General features: G+C 47.3%; 1 protein-coding gene across 12 annotated transcripts in view; it reads right to left on the bottom strand.

Annotated features, from left to right (window-relative positions):
* Window positions 1-23,385, bottom strand: part of Cramp1 (cramped chromatin regulator 1) — a 59,228-nt gene that overhangs the window by 12,509 nt on the left and 23,334 nt on the right. For all 12 annotated transcript variants that reach the window (XM_078024844.1, XM_078024836.1, XM_078024842.1 and 9 more), the window contains 6 exons: window positions 20,822-20,870; window positions 6,416-6,501; window positions 5,859-5,982; window positions 4,838-4,919; window positions 3,162-4,298; window positions 1,824-2,001 (listed from right to left, as the gene is read on the bottom strand). In XM_078024844.1, the coding sequence (XP_077880970.1) occupies window positions 1,824-2,001; window positions 3,162-4,298; window positions 4,838-4,919; window positions 5,859-5,982; window positions 6,416-6,501; window positions 20,822-20,870 (1,656 nt within the window). The remainder of the gene's footprint in view (window positions 1-1,823; window positions 2,002-3,161; window positions 4,299-4,837; window positions 4,920-5,858; window positions 5,983-6,415; window positions 6,502-20,821; window positions 20,871-23,385) is intronic.

The raw sequence follows: 23,385 nt of genomic DNA, 5'->3' as shown, positions 1-23,385 counted from the left end.
GGCAGGACAGGCTGGGTCAACTACCAGCTGGCCCTCATCAGGGAACATGCCTATCTGCAGGGAAGGTTGGCTTTTGCAGCACCTTCTGGAGGGAAACAGAAAGAGGTGAAGAATAATAAAACAAGCATCTGCAGGAGACTGTGCCCCAACTCAGCAGCAGCCCAGGTCTGATCAAAGACCACCAGGACGCCCTAGCAGGGGTTATGCCTTAATCCTGGCCACCTGTGAGGCTGATGGGGGGTGGGTGGAGGGGGGCCACAAAGGCAATTTAGCCAGACCCTTTGTCAAAATAAAAGGGCTGTAAATGTGGCTCAGTGATAAAGTACTCCTGAGTTCAATCTAAGGTACAAACAAAACAAAACACCCTCCCCATCCACCCCACAAAAAAAAAAAAAAAAAAAAAAAAAAGACCACCAAGTGAGACTCTCAAGGAAATGGGACTTCTGTTTTTCCCCTTTGTTCTAAGGATGAAATCCAGGATGCTCTACCACTGAACCACATCACCAGCCCTTTCTATTTCATTTTGAGATAGGGTCTCAATAAGTTCTCAAGGCTGGCCTGGGACTTGTGATCCTCTTGCCTCAGCCTCCCTAAGTAGCTGGCATTACAGATATGTACCACTGTACCTGGCAGGAAATAATCTTCTACAGGCAGGTCACTGGCAACACAGTAAATCAGAGAAAATATAAAAACAATGACATTCTGTGAATGGAAAATAATCCTGGAGAACTGCTAACACACCAGGACACTAAGTTCAGCTGAAAAGTCACTGTATTTTTTGGTATGCCCTTGTATGCCCACATCTTGTCTAACCTGATGCCAACTCCCCAGGGAGTGAGGCAAACTTGTCTCTTCCAGGATGCACACCACTGTCAGAACACAGGTACTAGGCAGGCATCTGCCTACGGTATCCATGACAACACCCTTTATGCTGAAGTGTGAGGAGGACTTAGGGGCTTAGGACAAACAGAAGCACTCCAGTCCTTACTCCAGGGCAGTCGCTGAGTCCCTGGCCACTCCTGGATCAATCCTGGGAAGACTTGCACGGCTTCTCCTAGGCTAGAGGAGTGAATACAGCCCACACTCATCTGAGATACCCAGCTCTGCCAGGGCAGGAAAGGGCACCTGAGAGCATTCATACTTCTCCCCTCAGGCACTCATGTGGAATCCACCACTCCAGCTGCAATAACCAGCTTACTTATAAAACACCACAGGCTTAACCAAGTAGTACTGATGCCCAGGACATGCATTATGCTTACCTTGGGGTCTAACGCATGCAGAGCCAGAATTTATTAATTAGCTACCTGGAGCTGGAGGTACAGCTCAGTGGTAGAGCACCTGCCTAATATACATAAGGCCCTGGTTCCATCCCCAGCACCAGCAAAAAAAAAAATTTATTTCCTAGTTATGGCTGGGGCAGGGTCCACTGTGGTAGGTTACTCTTGTCTTTTTTTCAAGACTGTTCAATTGCTGGCATGTTCCTTAACCAGAATCTTTATTCTAATGCCTTACATGCAAAGAAAAACAGTCCACAAAGCTTTAGAAAGAACCAACTCTCCTCAGAGGCCATGAACCACCAACTCAGTATGACATAGCTGCTTCTAGGGCTTTATAATGTAAGAGCCCCCAAGTATCCACATTGCCAAAAGTCATCTCGTCCTCTGCTTCTTGGCGGCTCCAGGACCCCATGACTCAGGCCATTTATGACAGGCTTCCATGCCGTTCACTGGACCATGGCTGACCAGACAGTAGGGCAGCCTCAGACAACTGTGCCTTTAGCTTCAGCACAGTCCTTGACCCTGTCAAACCACCATGACCCTCACCTGGGGAGCAAGGTGCAGCACCAGATGGGAAGGTCTTGCTGCTGCGGAGGGCAGACTGGTTTCGAGGGCAGCGGGGACTCCGGGAACTGATGGTCACCACCTTCCCTGGGGGGGTTGTTGACTGCTCCTCCTGGGCAGGCCTCAAGGATGCCGTGGATGTGGCGTTTGCTTCTGGAGCCTGGACAGAAATCGGCCAAAAATGTCCCAACTCAGCACACACACACAAAAAATAAATAATAACTTTGATGTGAGTGCCCCAAGGAGGTGTGAGTACACCCTTCAGAATTTGGAAGATGGTGCAGGGATCAGAGCCTTATTTCCATGATGGCAAAGGTCGGGGTGTCAAAGATACCTGACCTTGGCATCCCCAAAATCACTCAGCAGTTGGCCAGTTTCTCAAAAAATCACTGGTCCCCCCCCCCCAAAAAAAAAGAAAAAAAAAAAGAAAAGAAAAGGAAAAGGAAAAAGAGAAACAAAAGTACAAATCACCAGCCAGATAAATAATGAAAGCTACTGCTCCCCTGCTTGGGAGAGCCCCTGTATGTCTCCAGTGCTTTCATGAGTGGTGAGAATGGGCAGGTGGATCTCAGTGCGGGGAAAGGTTTCACCCACTCTGAGCAGGGCCCAGCTGCAGGGAGGAGGTACTGGGCAGTGGAAGAGAACACTGCTTTTAAAACACCCACAGTAAAAAGCCAGTGTAAGACTACAGAACTCTTCTGAGTCACAGGAAGAAAAGATTTACACAGCCATAGCTCCCACAGCACCACCAGTCCCAGGGTCTGTCTCCTTTGCCTTACTTCTCCCAACTCTGCCAATCTCCCGTGTCTTGGGCCTTGCGGGGCACTTATCACAGCTCTACCAGGGAAGGAGGAGTTGCAGTAGGATGGAAAGCCATAGGACAGGCCCCCATCTCTGACCCAAGGTCTCCAATCTCAGTGAGCCACAGGCCCGTCTTCTCTATACCTGTATTCCATAGAGTCACCTGGGGTTATCCCTACAGTCTTCGGCGCTATTCTGGAAGCTGCATGTCTAAATTTCAGGTGATGCTGAGCTGCTGGCAGGCCCTAATGTGAGTGCCTCTGCTGAGCTTCTTGCCCACCATGCTCCACACCTTGTGCTTCCTCCTCCCCTAGGTTCCTCAACTATGTCACTTCTCTCCATGTAAAGCCAAACCTGTATGAACTCATAATCCATCTGGTCACAACTCACTCACCCCCAACAGCCCTGACATTGGGTCTACCCAGGAGTCACCTCACTGCTCAAGCTGCAGCCACCTTCATGACCAGGTCTGATCAAGGCCCGGGTACACTTCCTGAAGGGCCACACTGACCCACTTACCAGCTTGGGGTTGACCTCCGTGGAGATGAGCCTCAAGAGGCAGTTCAGGAGGCGCTGCTCATGGGGGACGGGGGGACATGGGCGGGTGGCCCGGCTCTCAGGGCCTAGCACAGCCAGCCAGTCGTACTCCAGCTGCAGCTTGCTTGGCTTGCCCATCATGAGGTAGACTTCAGCCAGTGTGAGGCTCTCAGACGTCTGCAGGCTCCAGCCCTCCTCCCGCAGCTGCTGGGCTAGCTGGCTGGCAGGGACCTCTTTTGGGGGCCTGTTGGCAGGCTGTCCCTGAGATGTCAGAGGCTCTGTAGGGCTTCCCTTCTGTTGGGGCTCCTCTGAAGGTGCATCTGCTGGGTCTTTAGTGCAAACATCCAGGGGAAGCCCAGGGCTAGGGCCAGGCTGAGGGTCTGGGCCAGGGGAGGTGAGGTCAGGAGCCTCCCTGCTGCTGGGGGTGAGAGCCTCAGGGGAGGCCGCCCTGCCAGGAAGAGGATGATCTCTCCCAGGCCGCGTGTCCGTGCAGCGGCACTGTTCCGGGACGATGAGGTCCTGACAGGACTTCAGGTAGCGGGGTAAGGGGTCAAGGAGAGACAGCTCATCCTCCAGGTCTGGGAGCTGGCCGCAGGCACACGGCAGGGCCCCCGGCTCTCTGATGAGGCCATCCCTGCCCTCTGCAGGAGCTGCTGCAGGGGTCTTCTCGAGACTTGGCCCGGAGTCCTGATGCCCAGGGGGAGGCCTGTCAGGAGCGTCCAGGCTGCTCAGACTTGGGGTGGCCCCCTCCCCAGGGGCACTTTCAGGGGAACTCTCTCCAGAACTCTGCAACACATCGGTGGCAGGAGGGGGCCGCCCACCGCCCTTGCCCTCAGTGCCACCCCTTGGGCACTTCACCTGGCCCCGGGCTGTTCCCTGCCCACTCTGGATGCCCAGGATCTGGGCTGGGGGTAGCGAATGGGCATCTTTGGTGCTCTGCTTGCACCGGCCACCCTCCTGCCAGTGCACCGTGCAGAAGGCCTTGGAGTGCACCACACGGGCCACACCAGGCAATGGCGTCAGCGTGCAGTTCTCGCCAGGGAACAGGTGCAGCGCCACCTTCTCCTGTGTCTGCAGGGTGCTGGTGCCCGGGAGCTGCCGCTCCTCGAGAGTCTTCCGCTGGGTACACTGTCAAGGAGCAACCCTGCCAGCAACGCCATGGTTATATTGCTCGCCAGGTGGGGGGAAAGGGCCCTTGCCAGAAGCCATATCTGCTCCTTGGCATCACAGGGGCTCAGATCTGCCCTTACCCCTGACCTAGGGACTTTCCTCAAGCCATAGACAGAACGCTGGCCCACGGTATAGGGTCTCTGAGAAATTCATACCTCTGATGCGCACTGTACATAGGGAACAGGGAGGGTCAGAGCCAGCCAACAACACAGGTGGGGCTGTACCTGTGTCACGTCACCCATCCTGCTGGCACAGGTCCTTCCACCATACCATATGGGCAGATGGCTGGCCAGTCACAATGTGGAGAGCTAGTGTGCCCAAATGCCACCACAGCAAGGAGGGGACAAGTAGGGCTCTATACCCAAACCCCCGTGGCAAAGGGCTCCTACAGGGTCCTGTTGTAATAAGAAAGACTAGGAAGTGAGACCCCATTCCCAAATAGGAGGAGCTGTAGAGGCTGGAAGGTTTGTTTAGTTGTGAAAAGATACAACTCGCACTTCCTGGAGTGCCCACTTCTGCTTCAAGAACTCGATAAGGCTGGACACCTTCCGATGCAGCTCCACAATCATCCTAAGAGACAAAGAAGGGAGGCTGCCACAACATGAATCCAAAATCAGAAGGGGCAGGGCCTTGTCAGGGTCAGGGTGGGCACCAATAGGACCCAGGTTCCTTCTCCTAAAGATCAGCCCTATCAGCTGAGCTAATACAGATTCCCGCAATCACTGAGGAAGTGTCACCAGGTATGACACTGCTCCCATCATTGCCTGGGGTGCACTGTGTGGGAACTGTGGGTGCCTTCAGGATTTCAGGGTTGGAGTGGCCAGCCCTCACCAATCCTAAGGAAATAAACACCACATGGATGGAGACAAAGCACCAACAGTGCCAGAGCTCGCCCAGTGTGAGCAGCTGGTTTCTGCAGACTCCACTGGCGCAGTATCTGTAGACTGGAAGGAACTAGGAGCACAAGCACTGGAGGGGACCCTTAGTAGCACTAGGCCCTGAGGTGAGGAAGATGTTCTGGGCAGACGGGTGGAAATTCCACAACACTGAGAATATACCAAATGCCATGTGACTGCAAACTTCAAGGTGGCTGATGGTTTATTTTACATTGTGAATCTACCTCAATTTAAAAAAAAATGTTTAAAACAGCCCATCCCCACAGCAGTTCCTTGTGCACACAGCAGACACCAATTTGGGAAGCCAGAGAGAGAGAAGTAGTAGGGGTTTTATGGGACAGAGAGGAGAGGAAGGTTCTGCGGCCACTTGCCCTCTGGCCAAGACTTTCTCTTATCATTCACACTCCTGAGAACCCTGGCCAAGCTCAGCACCTGCAGGGCCCCCATCAGACCACTACTGTGGCAACATCACACCCACACCCTGTCCTCAAGTGACGCCAGAGCACTAGGGTGAAACTTGCTCCTTGCATCAACTCCCTGAGGAAAACCCAAACAGTACCCTTTATCCCTGTCCAGACTACAGGGACCCTCCTCAGGCTGAAGGCCACATTACCTAAGGCGTGGGTTCTGGGCAAGGCTCTGTACTCGTGCCCAGGCATGGTTGTTCCGTGGTTGTAGCTCTACAGGGACTTTCAGGGGCAGACGTACTGGCTTCTGGTCCTCTTCATCACTGAGGCCTGCAAAAGGGAGAGACCATGAAAGTCCAGAGCAGATCAACCTCAAGGCAGAAAGTAAAGTGCTTTACCACCCCCACCTCCCCAGAATCAGAGCGCTGTGCAGACTGCCTTGGGACCAGAGGCAAGGAAGGCAGAGGGAGCACAGCAAGGGAGCAGCTAATGAAGCCACTCACACACATGCACAAAGGCCACAAAAGATCTGCTCCAAAAAGCTCAGAGCCCTCTGTCTTGATACTGCCATGGATTCTGAGCTAAATTTGATCTACTGAGTGGAGGCACTGCATTTCAAATGGATAAACTATCTATCTGCAGTACTGGGATTCAGCTGGACCAGGCACAGAACTATTCGGCAGAAAACATTCTTAGCTCAGGCTGTTACCAAACAACAAAACAACTGAGCTACAGGTGTCCCGGCCTTCCCCTGGTCACCTACCATCAGGATCACAGAGCTTCTTCAGGGCCCGGCACATGGGTGCTTTGATCCGCAGGTTCCTCCCTTTGTAACGTACTGTGGTGGCTCTGGGAAGAGAGTTGGGAAGAAGTGCTGATGCCTCTGGATCAACACACATAAGAAAGGGCCCCCTAAGGGGCACTATGTAGGAACAGAGGCTCCCATGCTGTCACCCAGGACCCAAGTAAGGCTGTGGCTCTGGACATCCACAACTTTTTTGACCAGGAGATGTCTGCTGTTTACGGGAAACATGCTGTGTTCCCCCTACTCTGGCAAATTCCCTGGCACAAGCTCTTCTCCCAGCCCATTAAAACCACTATTCTGCACTTGGGCAAATGGCTGTCCATTTTTCCACCCATCCAATCTCCATGTGCTTCTCATCCTGAGGCCTCACAAACTGCAAAGCTACCTCACATGACCAGGTGACATATCTCAATCCACCCCTACATAACCTCTATGTACCCTCTTCCTGACTGCCTTGCCACACCAGTGTTGCAATCTATCCCTCCGTAAACCACACTGGTGGGCCCAGAATACAAGCAGCCAGAGAACAGGGTATCACAGGCCCATGCCTGGAGTCCCTGGGGAGGCCCTAAATACGTTTGCCAGAGCTGCAGTGTGTTACAATTACAAGATACCTGTAATCCCACAGACTAGGGAGGCTGAGGCATGAGGGACACAAGTTCAAGGGAGGCCAGCCTCAGCAACTTACTGAGGCCCCCAGCAACTCAGTGAGACCCTGTCTCAAAATAAAAGTAAAAAAATAAAAAGTAGAAAAAGGCTAGGGAGGGCTGGGGATGTGGCTTAAGCGGTAGCATGCGTGCAGCCCGGGTTCAATCTTCAGCACCACATACAAAAAACACAAAGATGTTGTGTCCGCCAAGAACTAAAAAAAATAAATATTAAAAAATTCTCTCTCTCTAAAAAAAAAAAAAAAAAAAAAAAAAGGCTAGGGATGTGGCTCAGTGGTTAAGCACCCCTGGGTTCAATCCCCAGTACAAAAAAGAAAGCAAGAGGACAGTTCCTCCAAAACACAGCTGGAATACTTGTGAAACCCTCCATATAGGCAGGTGGTTTTAAAAGTGGAGGTGAAGTGAGGGGTGGGCAAGACAGCCAAGACTAGGCTTGACATGGCCCTTAACTCTTGCTGCTATGGGTACCTACTCACTTCAAAACTAGAAAACACAAGGGATACGCAGAGTTTCTGATCTGGGAGAAGAACAGGAAAAGCTGTGGCCTGCCTGGTGGGGAGCAACACATGCAGGTCTGCATTTCACAGAACGTTCCAGGTGAGGATGTGCCTCACATGTCACGGATTTCTGCTGTGACAGCCTTTCTGACTGACCCACATCCAGTTGCAATCATGTTAGTTCAGAGCTGCTTTTGTAACTGCCACTCAATTTCTGAGAAGTAGTCAGTGAAAAAGTGACAGCACATATATGTGATTCTAAAGATGTGCAGAAAGTGACACATTCATCTGTACATATTTATGTTTTATATCTGCACATTTATGCACATAAATTCCCTAAGAATAAAATTCATTGGTGTACTTGGGAAGAAAATCTCTGGCGAGGGGAACAGGATAGGGTAGTTTGTGTTTGAAAATTTTCTGAGCATATTAGATAATACTTGTGTAATTTTTAAAAATGTTATTGTGAGAAAATCCTGCTTACAATTGGATATCAGAACATGAACTATAGCTTTAAACAGAATGAGCACAGGAGGGACTGACAGTTCCCTAATTTGACCTAAGAGTAATGCCGAAGTCTGGCTGGGCACAATTCAGGAGCCACTTGTCAAAAGAAACGAACTTTATTTTTAGAACCACACAGGCCAAACAAAAGAGCTCCTCAGGAAAAACCCTCAGAGCCCAACTGCCACCACCGGCTTCCCACAAGCCTCTCACACAAACAGGCCCCCGACTCCAGACAATCACTGGGTCAAGACTTTAGTTAATCTCTCCAGAATCCAAATGGGCTGCTGTTCTTCCTGTGGAAACACACAAACAGACCCCCAACTCCAGACAATTACTGGGTCAGGACCTTTCCATTGTCCTGTTAGAATATCTTTCCAAAGTACCTTGGGCTTATGAACATTTTTTGGACACATATGCCTTTCCGCAGCACTAAGTCCTGATGAATCCAAATTTAAAAAGTTTAGAGTAAAAAGAGTTATTTTAAGTTTATCTTTGGGGTATATATACCCCTTCCCAATTCCGTCTTTTTGCTTTAATAAGTACATTTTAATAGTTTGATGAGCTCTTTCAACTATGCCTTGTCCCTGTGGATTGTATGGAATTCCTGTTATATGAGTAATGCCAAATGATGAGCAAAATTGTTTAAAAGAGGTAGAAGTATAACCAGGGGCTTTATCTGTTTTTAACTGTTTTGGAATGCCCACAGTGGCAAAATTTTGTAAGCAATGAGCTATAACATCTTTAGTTTTTCTCTGGCATGAAGGGAGCCCATCAAAAATCCAGAAGTAGTATCAACTATAACATGCAAATATTTTAATTTTCCAAATTCTGGCAAGTGTGTGACGTCCATCTGCCAAATATGGTTAGGTATCAATCCTCTAGGATTGACTCCAAGATTAACTTGTGGTAAAAGGTCACACAATTTTGACATTGTTTTATTATTTGTCTAGCTTGTTCCTTAGTTATTTTAAAACGCATTTGTAAAGTATTAGCATTGACATGGAAACTTCTATGAAAATTTATAGCTTCTTCCAGTGTAGAGAAAATATGTATGCCATGTGTAGTTTTATCTGCTAAATCATTGCCCAAACTAAGGGCTCCAGGCAATCCTGTATGTGCCCTGATATGTCCTATATAAAGAATGGATCTTTTGTGTACCAGATTAGACTTTGTATAGTGGAAAGCAAAGAGAAAACAGTAGAGGAAGGGGAAATCCTACCAGCATCTTCAAGGGATACTATAGCATTAACTGACTATTGGAAAATAAATTAAATACAGAATCTTTAAACATCACAAAAGCTTGTAATACTGCATTAAGCTCTACCTTTTGAGCTGATTGTTTGGGTACTAAAAATGTAAAAGTTTGATCAGGTGTAACTATTGCTGCTGTACCATTATTTGACCCATCAGTGAATATATTTGGAGCATTCATAATAGGTGTTTTTCTTGTCATTTTTGGAAAAATTGCAGGATGCAATGACCAAAAAGACAATAAAGGACTAGATGCTAAGTGGTTATCAAATGAAACATTAGATTTGCACATGATTATTGCCCAAGTATTTAACTCATTAGCTAACTCATCAATTTGATTCATAGTATATGGAGTAATAATTTTATTGGGAGAAATTCCAAACACTCCCTTTGCTGCTTTTATTCCTTTGAGTATTAATTGTCCTACAGCCTCAGGATACCCAGTAAGAATAGTGTTAGGAGAATAAGATAAATGTATCCATAATAATGGACCTTCTTGCCAAAATACTCCTGTAGGAATATTTTTTGTTGGTAGTACAATAAATAATAAAGGCAAACATATCAATTCTATCCAAATGCATATTTTCCATATATGTTTCAATGATTTTTAATGCCTTTCTTGCTTCAGGCGTTAACATTCGGGATGAATTTGGATCTGATGGACCTTTTAGGATATCAAATAAAGGTCCTAACTCTCCTGTTGGTATACCTAGATAAGGCCTTATCCAATTTATGTCTCCTAATAACTTTTGAAAGTAGTTAAGTGATTTGAGTTGATCTACTCGTATTTGAATTTTTGGTGGACGGACCATGGTTGAGGATAATAGAACTCCTAAATAATTAATTGGAAAACTTAACTGTACTTTATCTATTGCTCTCTCTAGATTATAATTTTTTAATAAGTTTGTAAGTGTGGCATAACATTCTAGCAATGTGTTTTTAGTTTTGTGTGCTAATAATACATCATCCATATAGTGAAATATTTGTAGTTCAGGATTATGATTTCTAAGTGGCTGGATTACTTTGTTAACATAAATTTGACACATAGTTGGGCTGTTAGCCATCCCTTGAGGGAGTACTTTCCATTCAAATCTCTGATCAGGACCTTCATGATTCAGTGCAGGGATAGTAAATGCAAAACATAGACTATCCTCAGGATGAACTGGAATTGAAAAAAAAAACAATCTTTAATATCTATAACTAAAACATACCAAGTTTTTTTTTTTTTGAATTTTTAAATATTTATTTAGTTAGTTTTGGGCGGAGACAACATCTTTGTATGTGGTGCTGAGGATTGAACCCAGGCCGCACAAATGCCAGGTGAGCGCACTACCGCTTGAGCCACATCCCCAGCCCCCATACCAAGTTTTTGGCAAAGCAGACAATTGAGGAATCCCCGACTGAGCAGGTCCCATAATAACAATTTCATTATTAATGGCTCTTTAATCTTGCAATAATCTCCATTTACCAGATTTCTTTTTGATGACAAAAATGGGAGTATTAGGGGAGATACAGAAGGTTGTATATGTCCTTCTGCTAATTGTTGTTTGACCAGATCATGGGCTACTTGTATTTTTCTTTAGTCAGGGGCCACTGAGGAACCCATACTGGTCTTTCTGATTTCCATGTAATTTTTATTGTCTCAGTGGCCCTTTCTGAAAATCCAACCCATGTCTGTCTGTTCCTTGATCTATTTGTATTGGTGCTGCTATACCTTGTTCTTGTTTTTCTAATCTTTTTCCTTTCCTAAAACCTTGTCTAGTCATAATAGTGGGTGCATTTTGATTGATGTTATTTGTTAATGTCAAACCTAATTGATCTAGGACATCTCGTCCCCATAAATTTACGGGAAGATGATCCAATACATATGGCTGTATAGTTCCTTCACATCCTTCAGGATCCTTCCAATCTAATACCATTGCACTTCTATGGGGATCAGTCGCCACTCCTAGGCCTCGAAGCATTTGAGTGGCTTTTTGTAATGGCCAATGTTTTGGCAATTCTTGACGAGAGATGATGCTAAGGTCTGCACCTGTATCCAGTAGCCCATTAAATTCATGTCCTTGAATATTTAGTTTTAGCATGGGGTGAGAATCTAAATTTAAAGAAAGCATAGCCCAATCTACACCTCTGGAGCTTAATCCCTTGGAACCTCTTTCTACAGCATGACTGGAAAATTTATCATGTAGGCTTGGTATTATTAGTAACTGTGCTATTCTATCTCCTGGTGAAATTACTGATATACCCTTTGGAGAACTGGCTATAATTTTTATTTCACCTTCATAATCGGGATCAATTACCCCAGGACTTATCATAAGTCCTTTTAGAGTAGAAGAGCTGCGTCCCAATAATAAGCCTACTGTTCCTTTGGGAAGAGGTCCTTTTACCCCTGTGGGAATGATTTGAACTCCCATCTCTGGAGTTAGTATTGCTCTGGCGGAGGCGCAGATGTCCAACCCTGTACTCCCTCTGGTTTGTCTGATGAGGGATCTGATGGACAATGTGTCCTGGGCACTACCCTGATGGGGTTGCTGGGTTCCTCCAGTGCTCCGTATATTTGTGGTTTTGGGCCCCGGAGCATTGGGCCCCCTGTCCATTTTTTGGCAACGGAGCCCGATGCCTTTCTCCATGATATCGTGGATAAACACCTGGTCCTTGTTCGTTTTTTGATAATGGAGTCCCCTCTATGGTGGTTTGAGAACGGCATTCATTAGCCCAATGTCTCCCTCTACGGCATCGTAGGCAAATACCCGGTATTCTACTCCTTTGATACCTAGTTTTGTTAAACCCTCCTCCTATGGGGCAATTCCTTTTAAAATGTCCTGTTTGTTCACAATTGTAGCATGTTCTTGGCCTGGCATCTAAAGCCTGTTTTACTGCAGCTGCCACAATTTGCCCTTGTTCATTAATGTCTCTGGCATCTAAAGCCTGTTTTACTGCAGCTGCCATGACTTGCTCTTGTTCATTAATGTCTCTACATAATTTAATATATGTGTTTAAATCTTCATGTTTCCATGGTCTAATGATATCTCTGCACCAACGATTCACTTGGTCATAAGCCAGTTGTTTTATTAATGGCATTGCTTGTTCTGTATTCCCCAAAACTCTGGTAGCTGTTTGAATAAGCCTATCTACAAATCAGCGTAAGATTCATTAGCTCCTTGTATTATCTTAGATAATTGACCTTGTAAACCTCCATGTCCTTGTAAAGTCTCCCATGCCCTAACCGCCTCTACAGCAATTTGTGCGTATACGCCAGGATCATATGCAATTTGTTGCTGCTGATCCTCATAAGGTCCCTTTCCTAACAACATATCTAGATTTCTCTGAGGATAACCAGCTGCTGCATTTCGCCTAGCCGTCTCCTTGCAAAATTCCTCATTGGCAACCTTCCATAACAGGTATTGACCTCGATTTAGCACAGCTTTACACATATTAGCCCAATCTGCTGGCGTCAGGTTCAAGTTGTTAATGGATTCGACCAAGCTTACAGTGAAGGGTGCTTGAGGACCATAGGTTGTTACAGCCTCTTTTAGCTGCTTTAGTATTTTGAAATTTAAAGCATGGTGAATTCGCTGCCCTCCTACCTCAAATACAGGGCATGTTAATACTTGAGATCCTGTCTCAGGATCCGAACTATCAACTGAGGGGGTTGGGGGCCTCCCAGAATACGGAGGTGGCCTTGTTAGTTGGACATTTACGTCCTCTGGTGATAGAAAGGTGTTAGTAACAGTCTCCTTTTGTAACTTTCCCCCTGATGGCTTTTTCTGCTCTAAGCTTTGTTCCTCTATCTTTGTCTGAACTGAAGGCTTTGGACCTAGCAAACCAGATACGAACGTCCACAATGGCAATGTGCCAACTGGCAGAGTCCCTGGGCTGTTCTTTTCTATTCTTTTTAAATCTTCACCATGATGGTTCCATTGTGATATATTCAACAACTCCTCCTCAAAAAGCCATGGGCGGGCTGGAGATGTGGCTCAAGCGGCAGCGCGCTCGCCTGGCATGCGTGCGGCCCGGGTTCGATCCTCAGCACCACATACAAAAAAAAAAAGATGCTGTGTCTGCCGAAAACTAAAAAATAAATATTAAACAAAAATTTCTCTCTCTTAAAAAAACAAAACAAAAAGCAAGCCATGGGCTACATTTTTGTATTGTATCAACGTATCCCCTGACTGCTCTTGATTTTACTGGGATGCCTCCTTCCTCTAACAATTTACTTAACACTCTTTCGGTTTGTTTTTTACTAATTTCTGATCCCAATTGTACAAATGAAAAGACAGCCAGCTACAGCAGCCTCAGACAGGAAGAATAGGCCACACCACTTCTACCTCTCAGGAATAAAGCTGGGTCCCCTCCTAAAAAGGGAAACAGGTGACTGCAACATGAAGAAGTCTCAATCCTTACATAGTGGATTCCAACAATGCCTCTAAAAACTTTAATGTGCTTATTATAAGGCCAGTCAAATAAACAGCAAGGTCCCAAGGTGGCATGGGGGGAGGGGAAAGTTCAATGACTGCTCAAGCCATGGCAGCTACAATCTCATCTACCATTCTTCCACTTGCCCAACCATCCATCTGTCATCCATCCTTCCATTCATTCATTTGCACTGACTTATATGTCCATCCTTCCATTCATCCATACATACTCATCTATCCTTTCTTCCATCCATCTCATTTGCCTCTTCACCATTCACCCATAGACTCATCCATCTACCCATCCTCTCATCTGCCCCTTCATTCATCCATCCATCAATCTACTCAACTGTCTTTTCTTCAGTCAATCCATCCCTCCTCTGTTCATCTCCATCCTTTCATCCATTCACACATTTGTTTGGCCTCTACCCACCCTCCATCCAAATACTGACTGAGTTCCCTCTGTGTTTGACACCAAAGAGCAGAGCTGATACCTGGAAGACCTGACTGAGGAAACAAGAAGACCTCAGGAAGAACTCTTTCACTTCCCACCCATGTTTGGTCTGGAGGGATAATTCAGAGAAAACAAGTCTCCAAGTAACATCTTTTTTTTTTGGTACCACGGATGGAACTCAAGGGCACTCAACCACTGAGCCACATCCCCAGCCCTATTTTGTATTTAATTTAGAGACAGGATCTCACTGAGTTGCTTAGCACTTCATCATTGCTCAGTGTGGCTATGAACTCTCAATCTCAGCCTCCTGAGCCACAGGGATTTACAGGCATGCGCCACCGCGCCTGACTCCAAACATGTTCTATTGAGTTAACATTATTGCCAAGGCATGGTGGGACATGCCTATAATCCCAGAGATTTAAGGCTGAGGAAGGGGGATCACAAATTCAAGGCCAGCCTGGGCAACGCTATTTTAAAATTTTAAATAAAAATCTAAGAAAAGGGTTGGGGATGTAATTCGGTGGTATAAAGCACCCCGGGGATCTACCTTCCCCATGGAACCACCTTACCCCAGGTAGAACCCACAGACAACAAATGTACAGTGGTTCAATATATTAGTAATGCTGGGGTAGGGCTGCAGGAATAGTAACCAGGAGGAACGTCTAAAACAAGTAGCAATGCAGCCTGAAGTCAGATCACAACAAGTAGCAATGCAGCCTGAAGTCAGCTCACAACCTCCTCCAATGAGAGCTCTGGAAGCAAATGGGCTTTTCTGCTCATCAAGGGCCTCAAAACCAAACAGAAGAGGCAAGACTTCAACAGCAGGCGACTGTGTCATGTGGCACCTGTGTTTGTAATAATCCTAGCTTCCGTTAAACTGCTACTTTGTGACTTCCTTTTTCTTCTTTCATCGAAATGGGCATTTATTACCAGGGAACCATTCTGAGATAAAGATCTTTTTCCTTTTCTCTCAAATGCAAATTCCATGACCAGCCCAAGTCTGGGGCAGCACACTAGCCATGTTCTGGCTTACAATGAGATTGGCTGATCATGCACCCCCTACCCCTCAGGAGCTAAAGACAAGCAGACCAGTATGCCCCCAGGGCACAAGGGTGGAAGAAACTAGGGAAGAATCAAAGCCTAAGCTCCCCTGGACAGTCACACACAAGGCCTCTGCAAGCACATCCACTGGATCAAAGGCAGCCTGGCTTTCTTTCTGACACGGGATTATTTTCTTCCTTGCAAAACTACTGGATAAATCTAAGCAGCACATGCTACATTCTATGCCATCAGGTCTATAAATGATGTAACAGAATTTCATTTTAATTTAGACCCTTTCTCAATTCATTTATTCCTTATTTTATAATTCTATAACTGAAAGGAGATTCACAGTTAACTAGAAAAGGCCTGTATGGGAAGTAAGGGCAAATTAAGCACTCTGTTGCTTTCGGAATTGAATTAAGATGCATTTTTCCACATGCGCCTTCGTAATTTATCTCTATTTCTCTTCTGACTTTACAGGTATTAACGCTTGTCCTTAAAAACTAGAGAGTCTGAGTCAGACACAGTGGTACACACCTGTAATCACAGCAGCTTGGGAGGCAGAGGCAAGACAGTTGGAAGTTAAAGGCCAGCCTGGGCAACCTAATGGGGCCCTAAGCAACTTAATGAGACCTTGTCTCAAAATAAAATGTAAAAAGGGCTGGAGATGTGGCTCCATGGTTAAGTGCTCCTGGGTGCAATCCCTGGTACACATGCTCTTGCTTTCTCATGCACGTGCGCACCTGCGTGCACAAAGAAAAGAAACAACAACTAAGAAGTCTTTGGGGGAGAGAATGGGCACATAAATGAATGAGAAAGTACAGAAGGGCCAGAGACAGAGCTGCATGGGACAGTGCACTCTGGTCTCTGGCAAGGCACAAGCGCTCACTGGAGATGGCACTGGAGCAAAGCAACACCCACAGGCAAGAAAATGAAACTCCACCTATACTTTACATCACCCACAAAACTTAATCCAAGTACAAAGCCATAAGAACTCTAAAAGAAGCCACAGGGAACAATCTTGACCACAGCTGGGCAAGGTTCTTAGACACCACATGGAGAGCAGACCACAGAAGACAATAATGACAGACAGGACTTGCAAGGCGCTAAGCAACTCAGTGAGACCCTGTCTCTAAATAAAATACAAAATAGGGCTGGAGATGTGGCTCAGTGGTTGAGTGCCCCTGAGTTCAATCCCCTGAACCAAAAAAACCAAAAATAAACAGGACACAGAAGGCACCTGGAGGTGGCATGTCTGAATATACAGAAATAAACACTAAGCTCAATAAGAAGAAAATTTGAAGAGACACTTCACCAAAGAAGACACACAGAAGGCAAATATGCACACAAAAGGTATCAACTTCATGGATCATCAGGGAAATGCAAATCAAAGCCACAATGAGAATGGCTTAGAACACACAAATTGCACATACTGAGTGCTGGGAGTGTGGGAGCAGCTGGAGGCAGTTTGGCAGTGTCTTGTCAAGTCAGACACTGGCCAGCCATCCCCTCATCCTGGGGGTTACCAGTGAAATGAAAACCCTTGATCACACAACAGCTTCGTGGCAATAGGCCAACAAACAGGCACACTATTGGGGGCGGGGGGCGGTCCATCTTAGCGACTACATGATTGCTTCATTCAATGAGTTTCTGGAAAAGAGAAAACTACAGGATATGGAGAACAGCATCAGTGGCTGGGTCTTGGCTGCTGGGGACTCCACATCTCCACACACCTATTAAACTCAGTGACGAGTAGCAAATGCCAATCTGAACCAAGTGCTAATAGGGAAAGCAGAATGCAGAGATAGCAAAAGATCAGGGATTGCCAGGGACTGGGCAGGGAGGGATTTTCATAGTAGGGAGAATATAGACATGTCATTACACACGCATCGTCCAAACTGACAAGACGTCAACAAGAGGGAGGGAGCCCTAGTGTAAACGATGGACTCTGGTGATAACAATGTCAGAGGAGGTTCATCAACTAACGAAAGCACTACCCAAATGCAAGAGGGTAGTACCTGGGGAGGCGAGAGGAGGATATCAGAACTCCATAATTGACACAACTTTTCGTTAAACCTAAAACTGCTCTAAAAATAAAACGTTTTAAAAAACCCCAATTCTTAGAGAAGTGTACACCACCAAGTGAAAAATATATAAATTTAAATATTAAAACAAAAAAACAGATGTCTGTATCTTACCCAGCCAAGACATACCCCAAATCTATCTTCCACAGGGTAAAGTGGACCAGTTTTGCACAGTGGGAGGAGGTCTCCTGCTTCACCTCCTCAGAAGCTTCCTGAGACGCTGGGAGACCACCAATGCCCAGCATGCTGAGAAGAGCCTGGCCACCCTTCTAGCCTGTTCTGCACCTGCCCTCTCCTCCAGCCACTGCACCCTTTTGTACTTCTGTGCCTCCAGACTAGGTGCCATGACATCTCCCTAGCAGATCCAGGCAGAGTCCCTTTCTGTTACCTCAGTGTCCCGCCTCCATGCATTTCACTGTAAGGTTTAGCCTAGGTTGCTGCAGGCGCCCATGAGCACATACCCACTGACAGATCTGCATTCACTGCCATGCCAGTGCTGCCCCCACTGCATACCCAGCATCCACCCTGCACAGACCTATACTCAGACACCTGTAGACAGAAGAACACACTGTGCAGTCTCCCTGTCTCAGCCCCCACCACTGCAGACAGAAGTTTCTCTACCAGCTGTCAAAACACCTTCTGGATAGTACTGTCAGCACCTCTGAGACAAAACATACCAGGTGAGCCCCCAGAGGAAGAATGACAGGCATCTCATGGGTTCTTCAGTTCCAGCTCACATGCCTCCCTGGGCCTTGCAGTCAATTTGGTCACTTGCTGTGATTCTTGCTCACATTAGCATGCTCTCTGTCAGCACCCACAGCCCTCAGTCACCTTCTCAGGCTTCAGACAGGTGCTACCACAAGGTCAGGTGAGCCTCATAGATACTGGCCTTATTAAGAAAAGGGGAACCAGACATGGTGGTACATGCCTGTAATCCTAGCCGCTCAGGAGGCTGAGGCATGAGGATTACAATAGCCTCAGCAACTTAGCAAGACCCCATTTCAAAATTAAAAATAAAAAAGGGCTGGGATATGGCTCAGGAGTTAAGCACCCTGAGTTCAATCCCCAGTACCAAAAAAGAAAAGAAAGATAGAAAGAAAAAAAAGGGAAAATCAATCTCTAACTTGCTAATGTGCTATCTTCCAGAGCTATCTTGAAGTCACTGCACCAGGGCAGGAGGCAGTACAGCCAACTTCAGCAACCAAAATCCAACTGGGGCTGTCACTAACCCAGCAATTTAGGAACAGGTGGCTAGAAGGGTCCAGGGGAAATGCAAGGCTACACTGCCATTGCCACTTCCCACTGATTCGCATGGAACCAGGGCTGCACCTCTATAAGCAACACCAAAGATGGCGCATGAACTATAGCATACTTCAAGGCTGCTATCCTGTCTGCCATCCAATGTTGGCTATACCCAAGCTCAAGGACACACCATGTGCCAAGGGCTACCCTGGCCAGGGGTAACACAGTTGAGGTACCAGTCTTTCCCTGCCCTTCCCGGCGCTAATCCTCCTGCAAATTACTGATGGGCCTGAAGATGGCTTGCCCTAAGTGCTCCACCAGGGTCCCAGGCACTCCAGAACCATAGCCTATGGTCAGTAGCGCAAGGAAACCCTGGGACAACACCATCACCTAGACACAGCCCAAAAGCCATCTGCCCACCAGTCACTGTGATCCCTTGGTGACTGTTCTTCCCTTTTATTAAAGATCCAGGGTCCAAATCTCACTCCCTACATTTGGTCATCAGGTGTCCTTGGTCTCTGATCTAGAGATCTAGCTGCTCCATATAAACATGATTCTTTGTGGTCAGAAGGAATCTGCTGCTTAGAGAAGCTCTCTTGGGCTGCTTAGTATATGCACTCAGCAGCATGAGTCCACTCTGCAGGAAATGCACCCCATTGGCACACCCCTAGCACTGGGCCTGCCACGTCCTAGAGGGGAATCAAAGGGCCTAGAAAACTGGCTTCATTTGGGGAATTCAACTGTGTACAACATTGCTCAGCTTGACAGAAGGAGCAGGTGTTAAGGGGAAAGGAAGGTAGGACCCTGAGGTCAAGATAGAGATGCTGGGGAGGGTGATCCTACCTCCTCATCCCTCCACAAGCATAGCTGGTGGCCCCCCTTCCCAGTAGTCTCTAATTCATCTGTGTATTAAAACCATCTCTACTCCAAAAGTTCCATCATTCTTAACTTTCTGGAAGCCCTGGCCAGTTGTGGCTCTTTCCTTTGACAATAATACAACCTAGTTTCTGCCATGTGGGGAAAACACAACAGGACTCCAGGTGCTCACCAAGGAAGCACCCAGGAGTCAGGCTTCCAGGGTACAGAAAAGGCTCCAAAGATTCAGAAGGCCATGTTCTGCAGACAGAGACCAGTGAGTTCACAACAGCTCTGAGGAGCTAGTAAGAGCACAGATCAGATGCCCAGAGAAAAAGGAAGTGCCTGCTGGGGTGGGAGATGAGGGCCCCACACTAAGTGAGGAACCCTCCCAGACTGCAGCATGCAGTGGCCAAGCTGGGCCCTGCAGTGTAGCCCAGCAGAGGCATATCAGCTGGACCCCCAGGGCTGAACTAGGGTGGCTATGAGGACCAAGAGGGGAGGTTTGGCCAGAACTGGACCAAATGGAAACACACCTAAAGCAGGGAAGTGGAGGTTTTCAAATGGCGAGATTTATAACCAAGGCATAGACTTGGCGAATGAGTAGATTTGGAACCCTTCACCCAGAAGAGTGACAAAGGACTGGACAGAGTTGAAACACTAAAGGAGGGGCTAAGGGTGGCCTCAGAGGGGTTAGCGGGACAGTTGTGGAACTGGAGAGAAGCTGGGGTGCTGACACCCGCCTGGCCTGGGGTCTGGCTCAGGAGACCATCAGAAGCTAGGGGGACTTGAAGGCTAACTACACACAGTGCAGAAGGGCAGGTACACAGCAGTGCAGCAGGGAGAATCAACAACTGGGCATGCAGAAGTCTTCACACAGCAAGTCCCTATGTAGGTAGTGTCCCTGGAGAGAAAGGCACTAATTCGGGGCCAAGCAGGCATTACCTGAGCTGCCAGTGGCCCTGAGATCATTTGAGCTCTGAGATCAGGAGCACAAGGAGAGGAAAAGAGCAGAGAGCCAGACCAAGTGTTGGCTCCACGGCAGGAACATTCACAGGCATAATAATCAAGGAGAGGCCACTGAAGTGGCTGAGGAGAAGCACAATGGCAAGGAAGACTTTCTAGAGGTCAAGGGACCCACAAGAGCACAGAGGTAAAGAAAAAGGAACTTCCCAGACCCCAACAATAGAAAGGGCAGGGGTCTCGGGACAGGCATCTGAAAGAACCTGAGTTCTAATTCCAAGGATCCTTGTTGGAAATGGAAGAAAACTGCACTTACTTCAGCTTCCTCTTTTGGTGTGTGGACGCAAACGTCCAAAGGGAGCAGACACTGTCCACCTGCCCAGTACTTACCCAACCTGGATGAGCTCGTTCAGCTTCGTGGCATTCTTGTCGTCCATACCTTTGAATGGAAAGGTAGACAAATGAGGCCACGGGGGTCAGAGCAAAACAGCAGGTTCCCATGGGACTCCTTCCACAGACTCCAAATCCTGCCACCAAACACTCAAGTTCTTCCAGAAGGAAATCTCTGCAGCAGCTGCAGCCCCCTCCCCAAAATCAACCAGCAAGTCAGCTGACCAGCACAGCTCAGCCAGTTGGCACAACCTCTGCCCACCCTCTTCCTCAAGGACAACCATGTTCCCTCATAGCTGACCTCTCCTTCCAGAAGCCCCCAATTCCCTGCCACTGCCAAACTGCTGCCTACCCCAGACTGCCTGGTTCTGACAACTCTGCTTCCTCTGGGTACCAAGCTAGCCCTGTGTACTTTTCCTGCTGGGCTCCACACCCAGCAGAGTCCATTCAAGGATCCTTGGGTATAGTTTGGAATCCTCAGGACCCTAGGCCCTGCTGAATGATGAATCCAATGCCCTGGTGTTTGCCAAAGCAGAAGCCCCACTTCCTCCAACCTTATCATTGTCCTCAGTTGTGCAGGAAAGCAATGTGAGAAGCTAGTGGGAGAACCCAGGTGGTGGGTGCTAGAGTGCTCACTGTAAAAATCCTAGGCTCTTTGAATTCTTCTGCATGTTTGGGAGAGTGGAGGACCACAAGCACATAGCCAGGCTGGAAACCAAAGACAAAATGAAATGCTAAAAACAGCCAGAGACAGACTGTAATTCACACAGAGGAAAATGGACTCCAGTGATTGCTGACCCCCATCAGAACAGTGCAGGCCAACTACACTGGCTGACGCCTTTTATATGATGAAAGGAGAAACTATCAAATTAGAATTCTGTGTCCACAATGGTATCCTTTAAGAAAGAGAACGAAATGAAGGTTTTGCAGGTAAACAAAAACTAGAAGCATTCACAGATGGCACAAGCACATGACAGAAAATAAATAAGTTTTTCAGGTGGAAGGAGAAGGAATCCCAATGGAAACAGGTCTTCAGGAAATGAGAAAGAAGATCAGAAAGGGTGAATGCAGATGGGCTCCTGGAAAACTAAACAGGTACAGCACTACCTTCAGATGAGCACCAACCAGTCACCCTCCCTGAGCCATGATGATTCTAAGAGCATTCAGGACAAGGAGGCCCCCAGATTGGCTGGGAGCTCAGAAACACTGGAGCTGAGGTCTGCAGGAAGGGACAGGTTAGGGGAGGGTGGGGTAGGCTGAAGGCTCCACCATTCATTCTGGGCTGGCTGGTTGTACAGAGAAAGGTCTGGGAAGAGGAGGCCAAGGCAGATCACCAGGGCCTTGTGGGCCACATGGGGTCTTCTGCCTTTGTCCTGGGAGGAATGGGAATGAATGATGACAAGGAAGAGGGCAAGGAGCAAAGCCTATGTACTGCTTAGTGACCTGAGACTGCCCAACCCCTGACAAAAGGTTTCTCAGCAGAAGGCACTAGCACCACTGACCCCACACCTCAGTGGGTCCATTCTGGATGCTCAGCTCCAGAGCTCAGGCTCCAGACACTGCAACAAGAACCGAGAAGGGAACCTCTACCCAGAAGCTCTGCTCAAGATGGTGAGGGCTAGAGCCAGTCACAGGCATCACTACATGAGGTATACCACGCAGTTCTGTGCCCACTTCACCGCTTCCAGAGCCAGTCACTTGCTTCACAAGGGAGCATGTCACTCAATTCCTTCAAGCCTGAATGTCCTTGAGTCCTTTTTTAATTGGCTAACATCAGTCCACAGAGAAGCCAAGAGAATGCATGACTCAGTCAGCGTGTGAAAGCTTAAGCTGGCTGTATTAGGACTTACATCAGTCTGAAGACTCAAGGCAGAATGAGCCTTGTCAACAAAGCTCACTCTAATCTCCAATCTCTCTCAAACTCATCTACCAAGTAGCCAGAGACAGCAGCACATGCACAGTTGCTCACGGAGGCACTAAGAGGTCTTTCAAGAATTCACTTTCCCAATGCCAGGCACAGTGACACATGCCTATAATCCCAGTGGCTTGGGAGGCTGAGGCAGGAGAATCGTAAGTTCTAAGCCAATCTTAACAACTTACTGAGGTCCTGAGCAATTTAGTGAGACCTATCTCAAAATAAAACATAAAAAGGGGTGGGGGATGTGGCTCAGAAGTGCCCCTGGGTACTTCCCAGTATCAAAAAGGGGTAGAGGGTGCTGGGGTTGTGGCTCAGTGGTAGAGTTCTCACCTAGCATGTGCAAGGCCCTGGACTTGATCCTCAGCACCACATAAAAATAAATATATAAATAATGGTATTGTGTCTAAATATTAAAAAAAAAGAAAAGGGCACTTCCCCCAAAAAAGATATCAAAGGATACAACAAAGTGATGGTGCCAAAGAGCCCAGCACGTAACAAGCTAGCCAAGTGGCATTGGGGATTCAGAAGGGAGAAAGGCTAGGGTGAAGGACTCAGTTCCATTATTAAAAGACCCATGTTGGCTTCAGATGCATGAGAGCAAGTAGGTACTTGAGTGTACTATATGGCCAGGCTAGGAAGGACCAAA

The sequence above is a fragment of the Ictidomys tridecemlineatus genome, chromosome 10 (genome assembly GCF_052094955.1).
Source record: "Ictidomys tridecemlineatus isolate mIctTri1 chromosome 10, mIctTri1.hap1, whole genome shotgun sequence".
Lineage (NCBI taxonomy): Eukaryota > Metazoa > Chordata > Mammalia > Rodentia > Sciuridae > Ictidomys > Ictidomys tridecemlineatus.
The sequence above is the reverse complement of the archived record's forward strand: the minus strand, read 5'-3'. Positions and strand labels throughout refer to the sequence as shown.